The following is a 25,382-nucleotide window of genomic DNA, read 5'->3' on the forward strand; positions in this document are numbered from 1 at the left end:
CATTATATGTATAAATGCAAAATACTCTCTATTCACTCAAAAGCCAAATACATTTTATTATTATTATTATTTTAAATAACACCAGTATCAGCTATCTTTAATTTAATTGTTCTCTCATGGTTAATTTGGCACTTTGGCATAAAACGCTTCACAGCTCATACTCATGACTTAAGTAGCCAAGGACACTGATGCAGAGTTGAAATTACAAACAAAACCAAAGCAAAATAAAGTCAGACTTGCCTGCACATACTTCTTCACCAATTCAAGAAACTGCACCCTTGATTTCATCTCCTGTAGCTGTTCTCTCAACTTGGGCAACATAGATTTAGTTTCAGGACCTTTGAATCGAAAGCACATAAAGCATAAAAACATCAATTATTCTGATATACAGGGAAAAATCCTTCAATGATATACTAGACATCTGACAAAGCCAAATGCAAGGTGTTGCAATTGGGTGGGTGCAATCCTAGATAAGTATACAGACAGGGAGAAGAACTCATTGAGAACAGCCCTTTGAAAAGGACTAAGCCCTGAAGGACAGGTCATTCTATGATTTTATTACTGGCAAGTTACTGTAATCTTACCTTTGTTTCTTCTTTCTTTCTGCAATAGTTTCTGATAAAACTTCATGGTCTTTCTGTAATTTTTAGTCTCCATCATTAGCAATTGTTCTAGTTCCTATTTAGAGAGAAAAAGGATTCTGATCATAAAGGAAAATACAAAATTCTGGTAGGAAACTGAAGTTTTAGTGGAGTTTTGTTGGAAAAAATGAACAACCAAATAGACAAGAATATGATATTAGTCAAGAAAAAATGCCTTCCACACCTGTGCTTACAGGAAAATTACAGAAAACATCACCTGTTCCCAGAAAAGCATTAGGTACATCATAGTTCTATGTGTTATGATCTATAGCTGGTCTGTGTGTGATGAGGCAGCATTTAAATTTGTCTAAATCCACTTACATAAATATGCCTTATGATTGCACTCAGAAGCCATCCAGAACTCAAAAGCAATGAGCTCTGAAATCAGTGTACACCCCAGGAATGCTCTGTTAAGCAGTGGACCTGGATTTGCAGTGAGAACTGAATGTCTGACTGAAAGCAATCATTTCCAGATCAGTGTAGTTGCAGTATATTATGCAATCAAGTCAGAGAGCAGCCAGAAGTGCTACTCTATAAATAAAGGTCACAACAATTCTGAAGTTCAGTTTACATATTTTATATTTATCTGCTTTATATAATTAAGAAAAATGAAAAGCTGAAATGTCTACTGAGTTATGTAATTTAAGCAGTAAAGTATATCCTGCTTATCACAACACATCAAGTTGAATGTAAACATTTATTTGTTTGCATATCAAAGATTTCATTATTTTACCAATCAGTGAAAATAGGCCATCCATGTTGAGTTCAGCTTCTGATTTGTTATGGAACAACTAACACTACGCGTGTCGTGGTTTTTAAATGTGGTGGCTTTTGCACTTGGGTCCTAAGCTAACTATCACTGACCCACTTACATGAAACAGCATTTCAAATGGAATAAGTTCACTGAATGCAGAAGACAGAACTCCCACAAGTAGAGTGATCAGAAAACACATAGCTCAGAGCTAACATTTGAAACAACAGATTGGTAAATAGGTTAGCCTTAATGGGATGGACTTACTAGAAATTAATTTGAGTTTGAGAAAAATCTGTCACTGTTTTTCACAAAAGCTCAAAAGGTTTAACAGCACAGTTCATTAGCAGCAAGTCACAAAAAGCCCTGTGGATTTTTAAAAGAACTACCATTTACATAGTCACCATACAGAGAATAGTGAAAGCACAGAAAAGCTATTATGAAGATTCTGAACTAGAAACAGCCTGCTTTTATTTAAAGGTTTGTTTTTATTTCAACAGTTAAAGTGAAAACAGGATGCTGATTAAAAGAGCATAATCACACACACACACAAAAGGAATCAGAAAGAGTGGTTATTTTCTAATGTTTGGAATCTGATGGCTCTCTGGGGAAGTGACTTGTCCCTTAAACTACTTAGTTGAGTAGCAGTGAAGTCTGTAGTCATGGTATAGGTCTAGAATAGAAACATTTTTGATTAAGCCATACATTCAGTTGTTATCTGATAAAGTTCTGCATCCTCTGAAGTGCAATTAACTTCATGGGATGCTTTTCTACAGAATGTTGTTTAGTCTAGGGAACAAAGTAATCATAGAGTGGCTTTGTTTAAATGGGAAATTTGTAATTTTCGAACTGTTCTGAAGCATGAGTTTTTACACACTGAAGAGTGGTTCCCTGAAAGTATGCAGAATATTGGCAGAAAGGAAAGGAAAAAAGGAATGAGAGAGGGAAAGATGCAGGTAGAACATGAAAAACCTGTGCTAGAAACCTTGTAGTCACAGGTTGGATGCAGAGAAGTTTGGTGGAGACTGACAGGTAACTTCTGAGATCTAGAGGAAAAACCATGTGGGCAAAGAAGAAAAGGGCAAAAGCTAAGGGAGAAGGCTTGGGGCTGCAGAGAATTGAAAGCAAGTTTATCAGAGTACAGAAAAAAACCTGAACTTATTGTGATAGCAGACTGGGATATTCCTCTGGAGAAACAGCTGCCCTCATAGCTGACTTCTGTTCTTGCTGTGCTGCAAAGACTTGAATTGGTTTGCCTGGATATGTTCTGTATGAGGGAGAGCTAAATCAGCAGCTCCTGGACCAGAGGTGATGGGAGGCAGGTGATATGCAGTAGCTTGTGGAAGGAGCAATACAGATGCGGGGGAGGATGCAAAAAAAGTAGGGAAAATGACTGCAACTTTTAAGAGAAAACAGCAAGCCTCAAGCTATTTGTGTGATTTTGAATAAATATCAAACTTTTTGAAATGCAGATGAACCTTTGCTGAGCTTTAGAACTGCAAAGAACTATGTTTAAAACCTTCTGAGTAAAGCATTATTTGTTTTCATAACATCTGAAAGTGTCATCTTTGACCCATAAATATCTTGCATTTGGTACTGCTGCTGCAGGTTTAAACATGGGAGGATAGGCTTGAGATGGCGCAGCCTATCTTGCAAGGCAGGCAGAACTTTCCTCCAGCAACTCAAACCACCCTTCTGCTCAAATCATTCACTTACCAGCCTTGCTTTAGGTTCCTGCAATCCTGAAGAGCAGATGTCTTTCCTCTGCTAGATTTTACAAATTAACTACTAAAATAATTATTTTTTTTTAGCTTCAACTCTGGCAGAAGACTCCCTGTGTTTTCACATTGAGTCTATTCTATTTTTTCAGTATTTTGGATCAGATAGTGCATCATTCCCACTAGCATTTATGAATTGTTAAATATGCCATTTGTTTTCAAAATAAAAACTTGAAACATCCATGACTGATGGAGTTTGGAAAAAAAGAGTTTTATGAAGGTTTTCTTTTCACACGTTAAGTGCTTAAGGCTTAAATTTTGGTGCAATTGGAGCATTATGATTTAGCTTTTTTATTTTAAATATTTCGGGCTTCACAGAATGTTAGTGTTATAGTAATGTCAGCAGAGAGATTGAAGCTGTTGAGGTAGGGTAGTAAAAGAAAAAAATAGATGTGCAAGAAGTAGCTGACATTTTAAACTACTGTTGAATTTGCCATAACAAGGTATTTAAAAAGCATTTTTAATAAAAGATTATATGATGGAAAATTTATTACAATATTATTAAAAATATCACATTTTACTCTTATGTAAAATGTAAAGACCTCTTATGTAAATACAGCAGAGTGAATATTTAAGAGAAAATAGGGGGTTTAATCTCACTAAAATACAACACATTGTCATATTTTCAACCAGTAAGTAAAGATATATCTTAATGATTTTAAATCAATGTACTCACCACTTTTTTAGCATCTATACTTTGTGATTCACTTGATTTCTGCTTTCCAAGGTTTTTCATGTAACTATGAACTTCTGAATCAAAACATTCAGCTCCATAAAATGCACTGCTCCAACCAGGACTACAGCCATGAAAATCAGGTAGACTGGGGGCCACAAGGTAGCTGTTTTCAGCTGTCTCTATTACAGCCTCTTCCTCAGGCTCTGCATTTTCTTCTGCAAAGTCTGGACCAATATGACAGCCATTGGTTTGTAAACATTGTTCATCTTTTTCTATAGGTTTAGTATTCTGCAGCCTTGACTCTTTTTTGAAATTATCTGAGGGCATCTCATTAAAATTCATTTCAGCTAACGATGTATTTATCATAAGCCCATCCTTCATATCAAAGGTAGCTTCTCCTTCTCCTTTAGGGGGAGGTCGGAAAGAAGAAATAATAGTCATGTTGTAATGTATCCTTTGTTGAACTTAAACACTATACTTAGAAAATGCAATTGTGAGATTACTTATGTCCTCTAACAGTACAACATTCTCCTTTGGGCTTTGTGCTTGCTTTTTCTCAACTACACATTGTAAAATACTGAAGGTTAAAGACATTTCAGAACAATCAAGCTTTGGTCAGAAAATTTCTGAAAATTAGAAAATTCATTCTGCATATTTAAAACAAGCATTTAAACAAAGCATAGCATAGGACTTTCTAAACAAAAAAAATACCAGACCTGTGCACATATCAATAAAAAGCTTAGCTCTTGAGTTCTTTTCCACATATAGGTCTCAAAGCTTTTATTCCATGCAGAGAGGGCAAGAGTATTTGACATAGCCAATGGGGACACATGTTAAGCTTTCAACTCCTACAGGACTCATTTCCTTGAGCTACAATGGGATTTCTCTGCAGTTATAACAGCTACTACCAACCTCAAGGGACTGTGGTGACAGTCAAAAGTTGGCGTGATGCTGACAGGCATTTTTATGTCTGCCACAAGTCTCCCTTTTCACTTGAGAAATCCTCCAGGGCTTTGATATGCCAGCTTTGGAGTCAAATGGACTTGAATTACTGGTGCAAAGTAGTCACATACCCCATGGGAAAGTCTGACTGTACATTTACCATCATTCTGAGCCAAAATAGAAAATCATAACCTAGCATGGCAGTAGCCAAGAGCAAGCTTTCAAACATAAATTTTGCCATAGAAGTTAAGCGACAGCAAGGGGGATAAAGCTGATCTCAAAAGAATACCCAATTTAAATTTATTCAAAACAGAAAACTAAGCAAATTTAAAAACAGATTGAATAATATGTGCTTTATGTAAGAATTCTTGTAAACATGCTGGAAAGGAGACTAGGGACTACTGAAATACGCAAGGTTTCATAACATAATTTTACAGAAATTTGTAAGCAAGTCTGTGCTTTTTTTTTTTTTTTTTTCTTTTTTTCCAAACTGAAGTTGTTGAGACACTCTGTAAAGTTTTTCTTTCTATGTGTAGTTATGTACACACATACTACTACCTTCATTCCTCTCTGTACTTTAAATATGTAACTAAGATATATTACAGAGTACGGTAATTAATGAGATATATTGCATAAAACTAAAGATGTCCAAATATCAGTATTGTACAACTACTAAGAACCTTGTAAAGTACTGCATGTTGCCCCTGTCATCATCTTTCAGTTTGTGATAGATAACCCTAAAAGTACAAAGAGGTGCCATTAGGATTAACAAGGAAAAAGAAAATCCATTCTGATATTACCATAGAAATTACTGACTGTTCACTTTAGCAAAACAAAGACCAAGAACAAGTCTTTAAATATGATGTGTTTTTATTCTTCTCTAAGAACTGCTCTGCTGTTTCTTCAGTATATGCTGGCTATCTAAAAATATTAAAAGACTTATGCAATAGTAATCAAATACAAGATGCCCATGAATATATCATGTTCTAATAATGGGATTTACCAGTCCAGTTTCTAATTCAGTTACTGAAAGAATGAATGTTTTCTAAACCTTCAATCACAAAGTATGATAGGAAAAAAGGCAAAATCCACTATGAAGTTCTTCAAATAAAGAATCCACAAATATAACTTCAGCAACTGTCCTGAAACTTACAAGGCATTGATAACGTTCAGATTCACTGATAATGCTTGTAAGTGTTAAGGTGAGTGTTTTTCTGAAAACACCAATCTCTCCATTGATAGATTCCCCACACAAAGAGATACAAATTCCCTTCTCACCTTCTGTGTGATCACTGGTTGCCAAAAAGCTGTCAGATTTCTTCAGATCTTGGAATACACCACCACACTTTGAGTCATCTGCCTCAATTATGCTGAAAATACATGAGGATTGGGGAAATAAAATGTTTCATATCCTTAAGGCAAAAAAGGTGGCAATTAAAAGGCTGTTTTCAACGTCAAAGAATATTAAGTACACAAATCCCACTTATAAATTCATTACTGGTTACAGTAATCTTTGGTAAGATTTTTTTTAAAGTATGCTATATCTGGATGCTGCAATAAAACAAGAAAGATTTTTATTATTTTTTCTGGCAGATATGTAATTGAAGATGAAATAAAATAAATGAGAAACTAATTAAGCCAGTGTTTTCTTACTTAACAGGTTTACAAAAGACTGTCAGGAGGAACACTGAATGAAATGAAGTTTAAGTAAAATATTTCTAGCAAAGCTAAATTAATTTCCTTGTTCTTAGGTGTGATTGGAACAAAAAGATGTTTCAAAGCAAATTCATTCTTAGCTTAATGAGAGTTTGAACTAATGCATAAAAAACTGAACTCAAATACAATAATTAAGCCGAAAAGTAGGAATAATTTATTTCACTTCTGATTAAACAGCCTATTTCTAACACAATTCCATATTCAACCAGGTTCAATATTTGATCTCCATTATTCAGCTATCCTAGAATGGAGTTACAGGCAAGCTTAATAGGAAATATCTTCTGCTAAATTATTAAGTACTATTTGCTTTGGAGAAGGAGATGAATACAGGGAATAATCAAATGTCAGAAAACAAGTAAAAACACTTAAAGAGGAGCAGCATATCCTTTCCTATTTCTAGGAAGTAGAGAGAAAAATATTAAAAGGAATTATAAGAGGGAAAAAGTTGAAAAATACGTACCATAAAGGTGAAATTCTTTCTCCATTTACTACTTGATAAAGATTCTCCAGTAATTTTTCATCCCAGTATAGGTCACAGAACTTCTCACAAATTTTGTCAGAGAATGTACCAAACTTAATTTCCTTTAATGCTAAAATGAAGTTACCTTGTTTGAAAACAAATAAAACAAGTAAAACTCCAATAATGAACAAAAATAGAAAAATACTTTACTAATAACATTCTTACATATCAGTGATATAATATACAGAAGAAAATAAACATACCCATATCAAAAACTTCAACTCCATTCTCAAGATAGCCATCAAAGGCAAACTCCTCTTGTATAAGATGAACCACTTCCTGTAACAAAGTGTCATTTGTTCTGCTCTGTTGGGACACAACTTTTACATCAAAGACACAAGAAGCCTCTCCATCCACTGAGGTACAAGGTGTGAATCCTTGCTCAGAGAAAATATTGTTTGTGTTGGTAGCACCCTCAATATCTTGGCAGTTGGTCTGAATAACTTCGTCTGTTTTTTCAAGTGCATTCTGTGTATTAATGGTCTTACAGTTTTGCAATTTGAGTAGCGAGGAGTCATTTTCTGTTTGCATGCTGAGTTTGTAACTTGCAATAGTACTTGAAAGTAGCACTGGCAAACTATGAGAGCAATCAGAAGCAACCCTTGAATGAAGAGGCTTATTTGGTATTTGCTCTGATACAGCTAAGTGTACTGGTACAAATGTTAAAACTCTTTTCTCTGAATTCTGTTTGAGAATGATGTTATTTATATGAAGAGAATTAGGAGATATAAAAGAAGTTAAGGAGCTTGAAGGAACTTCAGATAAAATTTTTCTTTCTTGTAGAATACGTGAGGAATCAGAAGTAAATACATCGCCTGACTTTTCCTTTTCTAAAGACATCTGGAACGGGTGGCCTGGAACTTGTAAATGACACTCAGGTATTTCAGGTGTAGTTTCAATTACATTTGTGTCCCTGATACCACAGCTTTTAGAACCTTCTAGATATCCTGATTTGTTGCAATCAATGTGTTTTTCGTTTCTCAACTTTTCCTTGAATTTTTCAGTAGCTGGTGTGTGAACTTCCCTGAAAAGGAACAAAGAATTTTGACAGGACTATGCCAGTAATGTAACAGTGAAGTTACAATTTTAACTTATTTTGCTCTAGGATATACTAACTTTGTTATATTTGCATTTTGCTGCAGAATGATAGGCTTAAAGTGAGTTGCAGGAGAGGTGAATGCAACAGGTAATTCAGTTTTCTCACAGTTTAGAGAAATCTGGCATGGTACTGGTCCTTTAACTGCGATAAGTTTACTTTCACTGGTAATAGGCATAAATCCTAAAATAAAAACACAATTAGATAAAAGAAGAATAATATGTAAAATATAAATGCAATGTAAATAATAATCAACTTAGATAGAAAAAGACCCATTCAACTGACAAAAAATCTCATACAGAGAACTGATCTAGACAGTGAAATATATCAGAATCTGCTTACCTAGACTTGACTCTGAAGGGCTCATTTCAAGTCTTTCATTTTCAATTTCAAAAGCTACTTTATCTGGAGAAGAGATTACGCCTTCTGCAACAGCCTACCCATAAGAAATGAAGCCCAAAATGAAATTATTAGCATGCCAGTGTGGAGAACTGTGTACAAAACTCTACAGAATGGCAGAGCTGTCTGTACATCTTGGTAAACTACTGTACCAAATAAGAACTTTTTGGCAAAGGTTTTGCACAAAATCAATTCCCAAAACTAATTGAACACTGTATACAGATTTGAAACAACCAGAACACAATAAATATACATTAATGTAGTGATAAAATTGCTTTTTTAAAAAAAATTAACTTCAGAATTTTATATTAAAAAGCACCTGTATCCTTGCCTTAATTCCTTACTAAGCAGAGCTTCCCAACTATAAGCACATCATTTGAAGAATTACTTTCAGACTCCCTTATGTACATCCAGTGAACTTAAACATAGCTGCAAAAATAGATAGTTAAGAGCAGACAAAAAAATTCAGACTACAAAAATTAGAATGTCATTTCCATATCTACTTTACATTTCTGCAAGGAATATGAAATTCTTAGTAATATCTAAATACTTTACTGTTTAATGCTCTCAAAAAAGCAATATTTACAGAATACCTGAGAGTTAAAGAAAAAACACAAATCTAACTATATTTCAAGTGGAGAAAAATACAATCAGAACACACTTTAAAGAATTAATTGAAAAAATGTAGACAATTAAAAAAAGGTGGAATTCATACCTTAAAAGCAGATTTATTCAACAATGCCAAAATATTTTTGCTGTTTACTCCTTGTTCATGTAAATAATGACGGCATGTCTGAAAAAAAAAAACAAAAAAAACATAGTCTTCAGAGTATGTAAGTTTTTAAGCAAGTGAGATGTTCTTGGACAAGGACAAAGTCAAGGTAAATAGTCATTTAAATGTAATCCAAGTTTAGAATGTCTTATGAACTTATTCTGAGTACCTATTGATAATTTCAATATAAATTAAAAACACACCCCTACATGTCCCTAGGGAGATCACTTCAAAAAACAAATCCAAAAATGACTGGCTATCATTTAATTAGATATTATGTTATCAGAAAAAATAAATTAATATTTTGATATTCAATTCACTAAGATGGGACTTTAGATACAAGTAAATTTCAAATAAAATTGCTTAAATCCAGTAACCTTAATTGCATCAGCTACAGAAGGTCTTTCTTCAGGATTTTTTTTTGCCATATCCAGAAGAAGGTTTTTTAATTTTCTTGGCAAGGCCAGTTTGTGATTAGGTGAAATGCTGTATTTTGCTGCCATCCAAAGAACTGCAGCAACACCGTAAATGCAGACCTAATGGCATAACACAGGAGAGACATAAGATGTAAGCAATCAAAAAACCAAACCAAAACAAAAAACCCTTTCTCAATATTAAATCTGGAAAATTGTCCAAAATTTTCCCTCATTCCCCACAAAATAATCAACAGCACATCCAAAATACAGATGACACCTGGCTTCTGAAGAAGCGAATTTCAAAAACTTGCTGTTATGCATGCAGTGCCAGTAATAGTAGCTAATTTTCTACTGTTGGAGCAACAGACATAATTTGTCTTATTCTTTATCTAGGAAAATCATTCAGGAAAAAAAAAGCTTTTAGAATCATTTTGAAGAACTCCTTTTTCATATAAAAACCTATTGCCGCAAGCGTTAGTGTTCTACAATAAAGCCTGGCCAGCAGCAATTTACTTTAAAAAGGTCATGATAATTCAGAAAGAAAATGGCATGAAGTAATTACAAGCTTGCCAGTAGAAGTCATATTTTACAGAGAAGATTACACCTATCAGAAGAACTAGGTATTGTGTATTTATTTTAGGAATCATTGTGCTACCTGCAGCTAGACCAAATGAAGTTGCAATGATGGGGAAGCTTGTAAAGTACTTGAACTTCAAGAGCCTTCTTATTTTGTTTGAATAATTACAATTTTCAGACAGAGCCAGAATAAGACTATTTAATGCTTAATTTACATATGTTAGCATACCCAACAAATGTAATTTTCACAAAGTTAAAGCAATGTACTTCTTCACATTGTTTATGAAAGGTATTAAAAAGGCTCAAGGCATGGAAACCCAAGCACAGTACTAAATAATGTGGTCCAAACAATATATTCTAGCACTCTTTAGAGCCAAGTAAGTGACACTGAATACAATATAAGAAGGAAATTCAGTATAAAGAAACTAACTTTTGGATCATTCAAATTGTTGAACAAAAGCTGGTGAGTATAAGATGCTTAAAATAGGAGAAAGTGGCTCTGTCAAAATCAAATGATTTCCTTCCCTTTAGGTCTAGAATTCCAAGAGGCTAATGTGATCCCAATTTTAATGTTTATTAATTTATCTAATTTAGCACACACTTCAAAAACGTTCCTTTCACTGACAATTACTGTGGCTGGCACTACACAGTCTGGATTCCCATAACATAATTCTAACTAAATTTTTCATAACAACCAAGTTATACAGATATAAGGAAAAAGTCAAAATAGGATTCCAGTTTATTTATACATAATGTAGGAAAACAAGAAAAAAGTTTATATTTTCTGAAGAATAGAGAATAAGGTATAAAAACCTCAGAAATATTAATTTCTACTGGTGAAGCTGCTATATTGTATTTTAGGGTTAGTTTGAGCTTTTGAAGCTATTAAAAATGCATGTTGGATCAAAGCAGTTTAAGTAGAAAGAGAAACTTTAAAGGAGAAGATAAATATTTCCTAGTTTCAGATTATTTTACAGAAAGTCAAAATCTAGCTTTACTAGAGTTTTAATGCAGGTTGCTTTTTTTTTTTTCCCCCTGAATCATGACTATTATTTTTAATTTTAAAGAACTCATAGGGCAGAAGGTACATATTAGTTAAACTTCTTTCTTCTCACACAATAGAATGATATGGTAATTTTTTTCCCCACCGCTCTTAAAATCCATCTCATTCAGTTGCAATTGAGACAAACATTCACCTGCTATTTATTAACATTTTTATCATTTTTGCCTGAGAACAACTTAGGGCCTATATCCAAAGAAAAAAGCACTAGGAAAAATGTATTGGTAAGACACACTGACATTAATAATCATGTTTCCAAAATAGAAATATGCTGATATTTTCCAATATTACAAAGGAGAATCATTTGTTTTTTTTCTTATACAGCCTAAAAAATTGATCTTAGTGTGACCTCCAGAACATAAAACCATGACTTCAGTATCTGTCTTCCTACTGACAAACTGAAAATAAGCAAGCATGATGGAAAACTAATGAAAAACATAATTTGGCAGTTACTGTTTTGGAAGGCAAAATGATTTTTTTTTTAGACGCAACTAAGTTTATGGAAGACCAATACATAACAAACCATAGAAATGTTAGAAACACTGAGAGATTTATTACCACAATCTTAGAAGAGTTTTGCTTTCTTTTTTAAAGGGCAGAAAGATACAGCTTTGATACATGTTTTGATAAACAAAATACCTACATAACCTACCACATTACCTTCTCAGTATCTACATCCTCCTCTTCAATTTCAGGAGCTAAATAAATTATATCACAAGATTCTAAACGAAAAAAAGAAACCAGAAACAAAAGGTAAGATATTTGCTTAATTCTCCTCTTCCCCTCAAATGACAAAAAAGTGAGCACTCAATATATTGGTTTACCTTCAGCTTTTGGAGCAGAAAAGATGACTCTTCCATGACAGTCAAGCAGTACAGTGTCCAGACATAAGATCACTGCAAAACAAGTCACAAAAGTAGAAGGCATAATAAGTGTCTGTTCATGTAACTATTTAACACCAATCAAACAAATAAAATAATTTTAAAAATAATTTGCAACATCACCAATTACCCTAAGTAGTGACAAATGAAACTTTTACGCTTATGCTCAAGCAGAAATCAATATTCAATTGATAGAAAATGCATAATCACCTAAAGCAATTCCAGCAGAAAAGACAAGAAAGCAAGAAAACAAAATCACACTACAGTTAGTGAAAAGGTTTAGAATACTAGAATTTAAAAAAAAAAAAAAGGAAAACAACGGCTAGATGTACTATAGTCTTCTCACAAGGTACCAGAACTTCTTATCTAAGCCTTTAAACTCTCCTCTCTTCCTTCTTCCTCCAACTCCCCCTCCCCACATAAAAGAAAAATAACAACAACCCTAAAGTAACAAAGTTGGGATTAAATGTAAAAAATGCTCAACTAGGATTTTGCCTTTAATAGACATAAATGGCAATATCACCACCACTGCATGCAATCATAAGGCTTGAACATGAAAACAGTCATTATGTGGAGACAGCTGAGACATATGCGACCAGATGCAGAACTCCTCTAGGTGGAATAGGATAAGGCATCCTGTTTTGTACAAATAGCCATAATCACACACACTGTCCCAGAAAAGAAATGTGATGCGGACTGTTATTTGCATGATAAAGCCCTGAAACTCCCCACAGCTAAGTAAGAAATAACTGGCTTCTAAAACTGCCTTAAGTCATCTGGGGTCCTTGGGAACTTATTTTTCTCTCTTTAAGGACATGAGAACATGTAACAGAAATGAAATGATTAAAAACTCATATTAGGACTGAGTTTATCCATTTCATATCTTCAAAGCACACCATAATTTAACATTCTGCAATATAATAATCCATTTGGATAGCAATGTAGTCCTGCTTTTGTAGGCTACCATCAAACTCTTATTTTCTTAGATAAGAGTCTTGTCCCAGAGTACTAGAACAGTGTATTCTTACATTATATTAAATAAGAGGTCAAATTATTGATTTATTATTAAATAATACATGAAAGAGGTCTAAAAGTAATCTATATATATTAATTTGTTATTAAATAATAAATTGAAGATGTCTAAGAAAAAAAATCCATCCATTTGCTTTTGTAGTTACCTGTATAAAGCACATTTTAAGCCATTAAAATTCATTATGCTTAATGCAAATTAAAGCTTGCATACTACTATCTACAAACTAGACCCAAAATGCAAAGCTTTTCTGAACGAGATTCTTTAACAGCTATTTCTGCAGCACCCTTGAGAATTATTTTTGCTCACTGTCATTATTCTCAACAGGTAAAGCCTCTGGCTCTGAATCTGTAACACTGCTCATACAAACCAGACCTCAGATCAGTACATCACAAGAATTCTCACCTGGGTCTTTTAAAGTGCCTGTAAGCATCATGTAAGCAATATCCTCTGGTAAGAGGAGAAACAATACACAGTCTCAGTAGAGACTGCAAACTCCTTTTGTAGCAGGACTGAGTTAAAAAATACATGAACAGACTACCTTTAGAATATGTTTACTTACAGAGGTAATTCCTGTTTACTGTAACAGAAAAAAAGAGCAATCAAGGAAAAGGCTGTTTAAGTAATAATAATTCTAAATAATAATAAATCCAGCTTATCCCAGTGTTTACTATGACTTATCAGTTATCATTGTGGCTCTACCAGTGTTAAGACTAGGATTTTTGAACACACAGTTTATACAATATCAGATTAATTACTCTCAGAATAGGCAGAAATTTGTCTGGCAAAAATATTTTAAATCTGAAGACAGTATTCAAAATCAAGGTAGTTCCATTCGTCAAACATGGAATTTTAAGTAAGATACCTTCCATCTACAAGTTTTCATCATTGTGTTCACTTTTACTGGCTACATAAGGTTCAAATCATAATTTAGTTTTCACTATTGTAAAGATTTATGCATTCTCAGTGCATGTAAGTATTGTAACAGAGGCTGCCTACACATATTAAAGTAAACTCTAAGATGTTATGTGCAGTTATTTGAAGCTGTCACAAACATTAGGAACATCTTATGAGACTGAAATAATCTTTCTGCTGTGAGGTATATCAAATACCTATTTTTAAGGGTAACGCTGCTTAAAGTGTTCAGAAATCTCTTTTTATGGACAATTTCCAGTGTAACATTTTAATATAATGAAAGATAAAATAGCTGAAACTGAAAACCAAAAAGACACACTAAGTTTTATGCAACTTACTATCTATTTCTTCACATTCAGTTATAGACTCCAAACTCATCCCTTTCCAAGCAGACAAAAGCAGGCTTTTTAAATAAAGGAAAAGGGAAGGTAGGGTATAGTGATGGGAATCTGTTCTTTTTATAAGAACTGTTAGAGATTTATTAACAGGATAGGCTAAACCAATATTCAGAATGTCAGTGGAAAGCTAGGATGATCTTCTTCCATGTCACATACAACATATTGCAATTCTGCCAAAGGACAGTTCCGCATTTCTCTCTCAGAAGTTGACTTCTGATAACTCTGTAAATAGAAGCATGAAGTACAGTAATGTCGTGATGAGATCCTGGACACTGTAACTAAACAATCTTGTGTCACGGGAATAATGGGTCACACCAAATCAGGGAAAAGAGAAAGTTTAACATGTGAAAGAAACTCTTCATCCATAACCCTTTATGACAACAAGTCCCAAGCAGTTTTCTCAAAAGGCAAGGTACAGTTTCTCCATACCCAACATTTCTAAACACAAAATCTGTTTAATTGCTTGAAGTTATAAAGAACTTTTCCCCTATAGAAACTATCAAAACACAGAATAAAGAAAAAAATAAGACATTGTACAATGTTATATACATGTAAGAGAAGTCTAAATGAAGTAAGAATTCAAAGTCACAGTTTAAAAGAGTGAATGTAGAAGTATTAGCTGTTACTTTTTCAATAAACAAAATGAAATAGTCATGAGATATTACACATCAACAGAACATCACTACACAGGAAATAAATAACTAAGCACACAGTTTAAAATAATTAAGATTCTACCTGGATAATCTGTGCAAGTGTGTAAAGTCCTTAAACACTCATGACATAAAGCCCAGAGTTCATGGTCTTTCAGAGGTTTACCATAACAGGACAACAGGAGTTTTAGAGAAATCCACTGAAATAAAGAGGATGTAGAGTTATCAAAAATCATTGCAAAACAAAAATGTTTTCTGATGTAATGAAAAAGAAAATCCTAATATACAATGCATACATCTAAAAAGCCTTAAGAAAATTTACTGAATGCAACAGGAGAAAACTAATCATAATTCTTACTGAATATCATTATACAGTTAACTGTTACGTAATGAATCAGAAGCTTCTTAATTGCATATCAAAAGTTAAATTCAAGTGGGATTTCAGCAAAATAAGCGTTTCAGGAAGAGTGGGCTGTTTGGAAGCTCTTTCTTATCATGCTAAGTAAAGATTCTTTTACACTGTCAAAGATGACACAATTACAGGGAGGTTACCTAGACTTAAACACAAAAATCTGAATGACTACCAACACCAAAACCTACCTACATTCAAATCCTGATTTACCCTAACAGCTACATTACAAGCCTTACCTTAAATATTCCATCAATATGTCTTGCTCCTCTGTGAAAGATGTTAACAATATTGACAGAATTAACAACAGGTTTACTTAAAGTAAAAGCACATTAATTGGCTTATAATCACTGGATGTTCAATTTGCAATGACTTTTTTTTTCCTCTTTATCAATTTAGCTTTTGATATCGGAAAAATACTTTAATGTGACGAAGATACCGCTCCACATAAACTGCTCCTTAGAGAATCCGTATTTTACGCTCTGATTTTCTTCTTTTTGTGTATTTGTTTTTAATAGAAGAATTTGACACGGTAATACTACACAGATATCTTCCAGACCAAGCTGTGCTAATAGAAGAGATTATCAACTTCATTTTACAACAACTGAACATAACAATCTCTATTTATCTATCAAAGGAACATTAAAAAACAACTCACCATAGGCAGAAACCTTTGGATTAGAGCAGACCCACACAATATTTTAAAACAACATAGCATATTATCTGTTGCATGTGCAGTCTCTAAAACAGTTATCTATGTCTAAATATCAACTTTAGGCCAGATCAGAGAAAAAAACCTACTGACATCAATTCAAGATTAACTCTGAAAAAATAAATACATAACTGGAAGAAATGAATTAGAAATAAAAACTAAAATCTCAGAACCATTTTGCTACTGCTTTATGAACTGATTATATCTTAATCAATGTTCACAATATCTGTCTCGTGCACAACTGCAGTACAACATTATTTTTGATACATCAGTTTCTGCACTGTCATTCACTGTGACTTATTTTTCATGGCCCTGGATACGAAACTCCCTTCATGAAGCAGTATTCAGGCTTATCGTAAAACAGGTAATGAATAAACTACTGCATCACCTTTAATCAATCAACAAACAAACAACTTCCCTGCAATCTACAAAGAAGAGAAAAAAACCACATTAATTTCTGTAGCTGAAACTTTGTTGATAATTCAATACTACCCAGAAGACAGTTCACAATAAACTTAATACCTTGGTTTCATATTGTTTAAATATTCCTTAAAGGCGAACCAGATAAGTTACTAATATTTCTTAAGATGTGCCATCAAACACCCCTTTTTTTATAAACTGAAAGTATTCTATTTTTTGCCTACCTTTAACACACAAAAAATGAATGTGGTGCTTTATTATCCTATCCCCCATTCTGGCATGTTATAAAGAGTTAGTAACTCCAGAACAAACAGATTTGAAGCCAGGTAATCTGGTTAAGTTATATGCTCAAGTTTTGTTATTAACAGCATCTCTGAGTTAAACATTATTTCAAAGATGTGTTGATTCACTATATCTAAAAATAACTGTAATAAAGAGACATCAATTATGCACCAGGGAGGAAGAGGTCAGAAAGTAAAAGGAATGAATTAATCTAAAGAATATTTGAAACAGATCTTCGCACTGTTAACTAATCACCATCCCAGAGCAGTGCTGAGCTCCCCCTCCATAACATACTGGTTCTCAAGTGCCTCAGAAATGCGTTTGCTTGCAGACATTGTACAATTAAAAAATGGAGCTGAAGCTTCAAATTCATCCTGGAGAGTTGACACAAGTAAAGGGAAATAAAGAGAAATACCACAGATTGAATAGAACACTTCAGAACGTGAGAATATTTTTGTAATAAGTATACACCACTGTCATATTTCTCTCTAAGAGAATCCCTCCTCTTGAAGTTTATGTCCCTAGAGGCACAAAAACCTGCAGCAGAGAGATTGGTTTCCTGCATTCTGTATACAAATCACCTCTCACTTCAGGAGGAGGTGACGAATAGCTAGCAAGGGGAAGAAGAATCTCTCACTAAACTAGAGATTGAAGTTAGCTGTACAGCAGAAAACTGAAAAGTACTTCTCATCAGCTTCGGGATATCAAAGCTCTTAGAGGAAGAAAGAAATGACAGAAAGATCTTTAAGCACAGCAAGAAAGTAGTAATAAACTCTAAGACTAGCAGCAGAAGATTATGATAAGAAAGAGGAAAGTGTCAGTGATAGATAGCAAAATGGGATGAGAAGGTGCCAAAAACTGAAATTCTGTTTCAGAAGAAAAAATGATGCAGGAAAAGCAAATCTTAGCAGAAGTGAAAATCAGTGCCATTCACAACACAGTCAAATTAACCTGATACACACACACACACAAAAGATGCAGTCTGGTTACAGATTGATGAATGCTACTGAGATGTATACCCTAATTGTTCATCTCTGACAAGCATCCTAGTTTATCTCCTGTACTTGCATAGAGATTGTAATAACTGACTGCATTAAGACTGTCCCTTACTGTAATTCCTGTCCCCCTCACATCCCTGACAACATCAATTTATTCCTGGAAAAAGATACCTGAAAAAGTCGTATTACTAATGTCCCTCGTTATTCCAAATGCTCACCTACCCCAACTGGAAAGAGAGGAATTTGGAGGACTTCATCTCAAGAGGCCTACAGACCTGGAGGGGACTTGCCCTAATATTTTGGGGAGGTTATCCAATATAGTCAATGTACATGATAATACATGCTTCATCACACATTTACATCTGTGATGAAGAATACAAGAACTGGTAAAAAAATATTTTTCACTAATAATAAATAGTAATTAATAAAATTGCTATCATTAATAAAATAATACTAATCTCAACCTAGGTTATTTAAGCATCAAGGCAGCTATTTTACTCAATTCACATTCATGTTCTTCTAAATACACTTACGCTTTGGTAAACATTTAAGTGGAAATCTTCCTTACACAGACATTTGTCTCAGGGCTTTTTATTTGTTTTTAAAGTTGCTGATAGTAGCTATCGTTCTTTTCTACAACTTTAAAAAAAAAATACAAAACCTCAACTACCCAAGAAAAATTCTGGAATGCTGGAAAACTTGGTCAAAATTCTTGGTCAAACAGCATGTTTTAGCATGTTTTGTTTCTCAACCACCTACTCAGGTATTTTAGCAAAACAAATCAAAACAATCCTTCAACATCTGTAAGACCTCAAGTCAGTTAAGTTAAATATTTTAATACTGATTAAAACTTTTATTCTAGGTCACTGCCATTAATGTTGCAAACATGACAATTCAGTGCCTCTTTTGAAATCTTTCTTCATGTTTTAAAATGCACCTCTTCATATGAGGAATTACATACCCAATTTTAAAGCAAGGAAGTGTTTTTCCACAGCACAAAATTCTTTTACAGTATATAAAAATAATGAATGATTACTGCCTATACCTACATACTAATGACATTTTACTGTATGCCAAAAAGACTATATTTTAAATGCCACTTGTTAAGAAAATGATGCTTTTCACTGGTGCTGTAAAGATCACTTAGTAAATCTATTATTTCATTAATTGTCGTTACCAGAACTGTCCAAACTGTAAAAATGATGCCAATATACTATATTCTGTGAACACAATCTAGCATATTTTTAACAGCCAAATCAAGTAAAATTTCATTATTCTTTAATTAATAAGTACTATCTGGGAACAGGATTTTTTTCTTTCCTTCAAGTGGTATTTCTCCAGTGTTCAAGCGTCATCCTCTACCTTTCACTTTCTCTCATGCTTGACTGGATATGAATGACAAACAAAACAAACACATATATGCCAAATTCCTGTTAATCCTGCCCACATGAAGGCCACAGCACTTGAATCACACAGAAACAATTAAACGTGTTAGAGATGATATACACCTGATTGGAATGAAATTGGTTAGAGAAATAAGAGATCCCCACTCAAACTTGAAGTGAAAAATATTTATTTATGGCATGCAAGACTATAAAAACCTCTGAGAAAACCCTCACAAGGTACATTGCAGAAGCCAGACAAAAGCAAGCATTTTTTAGTAATGCCTACTAGCATTAAAGCACACAACATTAAAAAGCAGTTTTGGGATATTAGAAAAATATTGTCCACTGGAGAAGTATTAGTGACAGGTAAGAAAAAAAACTGTCTGTTCTCCAGAGTAGACAAGGTTGATCTTCAGCCAGATGGAACCGTTATTGCACACTCTCTAAAGAACAAGAAATATTTAAAGACATTCTAGAGGTACTCTCCTAAAAGCTGTAAGTATGCTTATCTGTTATAGAAAACTAGTGAAAGAACAGCACTGTAAATCTTCTGAAGCTTCATCCATTTATCCCAGAAGATAAAATTACATTACTGGAGCTTCATGCTTTTTGTGTCTTTGTAGCAAATGAACAAACCCTTGGAGTTGAGGTTGTTTTTTTGTTTTTTTCTCCTGTGTTCAGTAAAATTCTGGCAATAAGAAATGAAAGGGAACTTGAAAGTCTAGAGAGAAATCAGGTGCAACTCCTTCATATAACAGATAGCACAGCATGATTTTATTTTTGCAATTGTCAGGAAGAAAGACAGAGGCAAGCACTTCAGAAGCCTGAGGAAAAAAATCTGTCTTAGAAGAGACACACACAAAAAAGCAGCAGAAAACATTTAAAACAAATAAAGCAAAATAACCCAAAGCCTTACATAAGACAACATAGAATTCTCCTTAGACTTCAGCAGCTACTGAAAATGAATGACCCTCCTCCAGTATGACCTTAAGAAAACAAACAGATTAGCATGCTAGACACTGAGCTTTTCAGGGTACAGACAGCTACTTCAGGTTCCTTTTATTTGCAAGAAGCCTAGGTATTGCTCACATATGTTGATGCATCTAAAAGCTCTTTTTGTTCCTCTGGCAGTTCAAGACAACTCTCTGATTACTTAAGACCAACATACAAATTTAAGACGTTCTGAAGAATGGTAGAACATGAATGTTTGGTGGAGTTTATGACCAAAGAAAACAGAAAGAAAAAGAATCAGTCTATAAAACCTGTTAGTTTACAGAAAACAACAGCCATTCTGATGTCTTAATTTCAGAATATGTGCATTAATACAGTGCTTATTTGGGTAGCTGGATTACCTTTGCTAATTCACAGTGATTGTCATGCAAGTTCAGTAGGATCAAGATAACCTCACTTCTACTAAAAGCCTACTTATTTCAAAGAATGAAGTTCTGCTCAGATGGAAAGAATATTCATTGATGATGAAATATTTGAAGAAAAAGAGGATTTCAGAAGAGGGGCAGACTAATCTGAAAACATAATCTGCTGTGTGCTAAACCCAATCACTGCTGCAGGAAAAGAAAACAGGACATTTGCTTCAGCTTTTAGATTCTGGAAGAAGTTTGGGAAAGCATAATTCTGATGAAGATTATTTTCTTGAAAGTATCCTCATATACCCAAACAAACTTAAGCTATTGTACTGATAATCCACTAAAGACAGAATATACGTCTTATTTCATCAGATTCATTCCCCTCTAAAGAAGTCTTGTCAATGCAGTCAATTTATTTTCTTAAGAGATGGCAGCTTATTCATCATACCTCTCTAGTTAAGAGGCTGAAGGAAAGCAACTGAAGAATAGTACCTTTATTCCTTGGACAAAAAAAAAAAAACAAAAAAACGACTGGAGTTGCTCCTTGTTACATACACAATTCCTGCAAAATAAAGCAGGGTCATGTATGGCCATAGGAACAAATGACATAGCAAAAATAAAAGAGTTTGGAGTGATTACAGATCTGATTGTTCTCTTGCACTCCCTTCTGATTACATGGACCTGCACAGCTCAGAGCAGGAAGGAAAAAAAAACAGGATGGGATAGGTCTGTAACAAATGAATATTTTGCTAGGGTCTTAAGAAAATTTTGTGGGATTTAAAACTAAATAAAGGAGTCAACATGCATGTAACTAGTAACAAGTTCAAAACCTTGCCATGTGTTTCTTATTCATATTTATTATCTTCCTGCACTGACAAGGAAGTACCAATTACTGAAGGAATAAGACAGAGGAAAGGAGGAAAGAAAAAAAAGGCAGAACAAATTCAGTAATTATTATTGTTTTGTTTTTTTTTTTTTTTAAAGCTATGGACTAAAGGCTGTTTACACAGTTGATATTCTAGGTTACTGCTCCAGTAGAGGTATCCAGGCAAGGTGAAAAGGGGAACCAATACAAACTGAAAATTCCAAATACATGCGATGTCAGGAAGACTGGCAATTAAAGATGGAGAACAAAAGTGAGATGTCAGTTGAAAACAGGAAATATCTATTTTAACCAAAGCAGAATTTCTGGAAATTAAGTGGGTAAAGTTTGTGCTGCTCATTTTTTCCAAGTCAAAGTGAGGCTGGAGGAGCATCAGCCATCCTGCATTCTTAGTAAGCAACTCTCTCAATCACAAGGGCTATCCATCTCTCTTTGGCACAAGAGAAAAAGAGACCAAACTTGTCCACCCTAAGAATCCATAGTTTGAAGAGACAAGTGACCATGCTACATGATCAACAAATTGTAGCAGACTAATATCAGCTTTCCCTTTTCACATTTGGCTACGTATACAGAGACAAAATGCTTGAGACAACATACCTATCATATTGTGCACACTTGAATTCTATCATGAAATACACATAACACACAAACGCTGTCATTTAAGAGCATAGAATACAGTATATGTACAATTTTCAAAAGCCTAGATGTACATGTGGATTAAAAAAGTGGAGTTTTTTCCCCTCCTGAAGCAGATAGGATATTGCCATTGATTTCAGTGAGGTCAGGTTTACAGCCAGAAACTGCAATTTCCATAAGCACGTGGGAGGCCAACTGCAAGGTAGTGAACTTTATGGATTGACAGTAACATAAAAGGATTAAAAATTTACATACACTTTGGTAATGCCTTTTAACATATGTAATTAGCTATGAATTATGCAACTCTGACAAACTAGCAAGTATACTCCAGTACCATTTGTAAAAAAAAAAAATCAAAGTTGATTTTGTAATTTCACTGCAGCACATTACTTTTTAAGAGAAAAAAGCATCACCACATTTCCAATGTTAACTCTTAAAGTGTGCAGACTAGCAAAATTTGATTTTTCAGGATGCTAAAGGAAGGGAGAGAGAGGGATGGAAAGCAAACACGTAGTATTTAAGTCATTTCCTCTCCACATAAGTGACCACAGCAACTATACAATGAAGACTTTATTTTTACTACCTGCTCATTACTTCTGATTTCTGACCCTCTGCCTCCACAAAGATTATCTTCATTATTGTTTGCGCTCAATGCACCGCTGCTTAATTCTGGAGACCTAATTAGGTTTGATCCATATCTGCTCCCACTGGGTTTTGTTGTTAACACTGAAGTCATCTTGTTAAAGTGTGATAAGGAATTTTCATTTGACCCTTGAAAAGTTTCAGTACAGTCTTCCAACGCCATGTAATTGTCTAGCCTTTTTGTTCCAGTAATTGATTGATTTGGGCTTTTTAGCATACCAGCTGTATTGGACACTTCAGAGGTAGCATCAGAACAGTCTTCTTTATGATCAGATGAAATAAAACCTATCTTTTTACCATTAATAAGTGACATGTGCTCTTCTAGATTCATGCCAGACACTTGTGTACGCACACAAGAAGCTTCTAAATGAAGATCAGTAACCTGGTGATGCTTTGGTTCTGTTTTTGATGGACTACTAATAGCAAGTGAATTAAGATTTCCCTTAGAAAAACCAACCTCATTATTATTGTCTAGAGGTAGTGACTCATGCATAAGCAAGTGATTTTTCCTAGCTAGTGGTCCACTGTTGGTTACAGATGTAAAAAAGTGATTTGTTTCTGTAGGTTCAAGTGGTAGCTTTGGAAAAGTTTTAATTTTTCTCAAAGAACCCTTCTTAAAAACGCCATCTCTCTCCAGGTCATTAACACATGATTTTATATCCAAAGCAACACTAGCAAAACCATCAGTATATACGGCATGTTTGTCCTCTTTGCTCTTTTTCTCTTCAGTTGCAAGTAGAGAATGTTGAGCTTTTTCATTATCCAGATCAATTTGCATTTCCTTTAAGCTACTTTCTCTGTCAGTCACCACAGGAACTACAGAAGAGTCCTTATGACAAGTAGCTGCCACATCTTCTGCTGCAGGCGAATCACCTATGTTGCATCTCTCATTTGAGTATAATTTAGATCCCAAACTTTTCTGAAACACTCTTCCTTTCCACATGTTATCACAGGCATCTAGACGCAAAAACAGATGCTTACATTAAATGTGTATTTAGATCTTCTAATCTTTCCTAATAAATCTTTATATTACTTAGCTGCGATAGCTGAAAAAGCACCTCCAGTTACAAAAATTATGTTAAAAAAAATTGCAATGATTTCAGGACAACTCACTCATAATACTCTGTATAGAAAGTGAAAATAAGGTAAAATACGTTTTGGATGAATTTATTACATTCATTCAGAGTTTTGCCCCTTGCTCTCCACCTCCAATTCATAAATATTTATGAATTCAATATCCAAAAAGGAACCCAGAATGGGAAAGTATATACAGTATTTTAGAAATCTTTAGATATGCTACAATTTAAAATTCTAGCTTAAGTATATTTTAAGCTTACCTTGAGAAGCACCAAATGATTCAATTGAAAGAACCCTTCTTCCAACAGCAGACAGGCTTCGACAAATACTACTTGATGAAGCAATCTTCAGTTTTTCCTCACATAATGACAAAATACTCTAGAGAAAATTAGTGTTAAATACTTATTTAATAATGAATAGATATGTGAATTTTGAGTAAAGTGAATCATGTTAACTTGCACAGTACATCTGAAATTATAAGATGTTACACTGGAGAGGTCTTTTTTGCACAGTTCATTATACTCTACATTTCTATTATGTAGTTGAATTCATTTATCATTTTTACCATGGGCTATCATGAGATTATTTAATACAGTTCAAGTTCTAGCCTACAGTTAGAACACACTGAACAACTGATAAAAATTAATCATCTTAAATGTCATCCTGCATGAATAATGTACTGCAAATGTAAAAAGCTAGCATGGATTATTTTTTAAGCAGCTAGCGATGTACTTGAATCAAGCAGTATGATCACCTTCAGTATAGCTCCCCCTACTCCCTTCTGCTCAACAAAGAGTCCAGTGGAAAAGGAAGGGAAAAGTATAGATAATTACAAAACAATGTTTATATACTACTATAGGCCAGCCTTGGTTCACTCCATTTTTTGGATAGCCTGAGCAGTCAGCAACAGCTTTCAGGTATTACAGACTAATTGCTACACAATCCCTTTCCAGACATGATCTAAAGTATATGAATAGAAATACAGGAGCTGATCAAGCAAGCTCTATAACAGTAACAGTCTCTTGCTTGGGCAGTCCTCTACCAGAGAGTATTACTTGCTTTGTGGAAACAAATCTATTCATTTCTCTGTTGCAGCATTCTTTCTGCAAAGTATTGATCAGGGCTACAATGCAATTTTAAAAATACACTATCAGCTCAGAAGGAAAAGACAACACAATTTTCAAGCAGAACTAAAGCCAAGGAAAGTCACTTTTATATAATTGTTATACTCCATAAACTAAAAATTAAATAGGAAAAAAAATTAATGAGGAGGTTTAGATCCACAAGTGTTGCATCCAGTTCTCTTAAAAAATCATCCCAAGTCATTTACAGTTGATATCAAAAACATATATTTCTA

General features: G+C 34.0%; 1 protein-coding gene across 6 annotated transcripts in view; it reads right to left on the reverse strand.

The window, feature by feature from the left end:
• Positions 1-25,382, reverse strand: part of KNDC1 (kinase non-catalytic C-lobe domain containing 1) — a 60,478-nt gene that overhangs the window by 11,542 nt on the left and 23,554 nt on the right. For 5 of the 6 annotated variants that reach the window (XM_090145293.1, XM_031597704.2, XM_090145292.1 and 2 more), the window contains 15 exons: positions 24,286-24,403; positions 22,890-23,905; positions 15,303-15,417; positions 12,168-12,239; positions 12,004-12,065; positions 9,669-9,827; positions 9,235-9,312; positions 8,463-8,556; positions 8,141-8,303; positions 7,228-8,048; positions 6,965-7,109; positions 6,067-6,158; positions 3,847-4,250; positions 585-678; positions 241-338 (listed from right to left, as the gene is read on the reverse strand). In XM_090145293.1, the coding sequence (XP_090001419.1) occupies positions 241-338; positions 585-678; positions 3,847-4,250; positions 6,067-6,158; positions 6,965-7,109; positions 7,228-8,048; positions 8,141-8,303; positions 8,463-8,556; positions 9,235-9,312; positions 9,669-9,827; positions 12,004-12,065; positions 12,168-12,239; positions 15,303-15,417; positions 22,890-23,905; positions 24,286-24,403 (3,531 nt within the window). The remainder of the gene's footprint in view (positions 1-240; positions 339-584; positions 679-3,846; positions 4,251-6,066; positions 6,159-6,964; positions 7,110-7,227; positions 8,049-8,140; positions 8,304-8,462; positions 8,557-9,234; positions 9,313-9,668; positions 9,828-12,003; positions 12,066-12,167; positions 12,240-15,302; positions 15,418-22,889; positions 23,906-24,285; positions 24,404-25,382) is intronic. The other variant, XM_090145291.1, reaches the window with a different exon arrangement.

Source organism: Phasianus colchicus, chromosome 8 (assembly GCF_987193195.1).
Source record: "Phasianus colchicus chromosome 8, bPhaCol1.hap1.1, whole genome shotgun sequence".
In the NCBI taxonomy this organism is placed as follows: Eukaryota; Metazoa; Chordata; class Aves; order Galliformes; family Phasianidae; genus Phasianus; species Phasianus colchicus.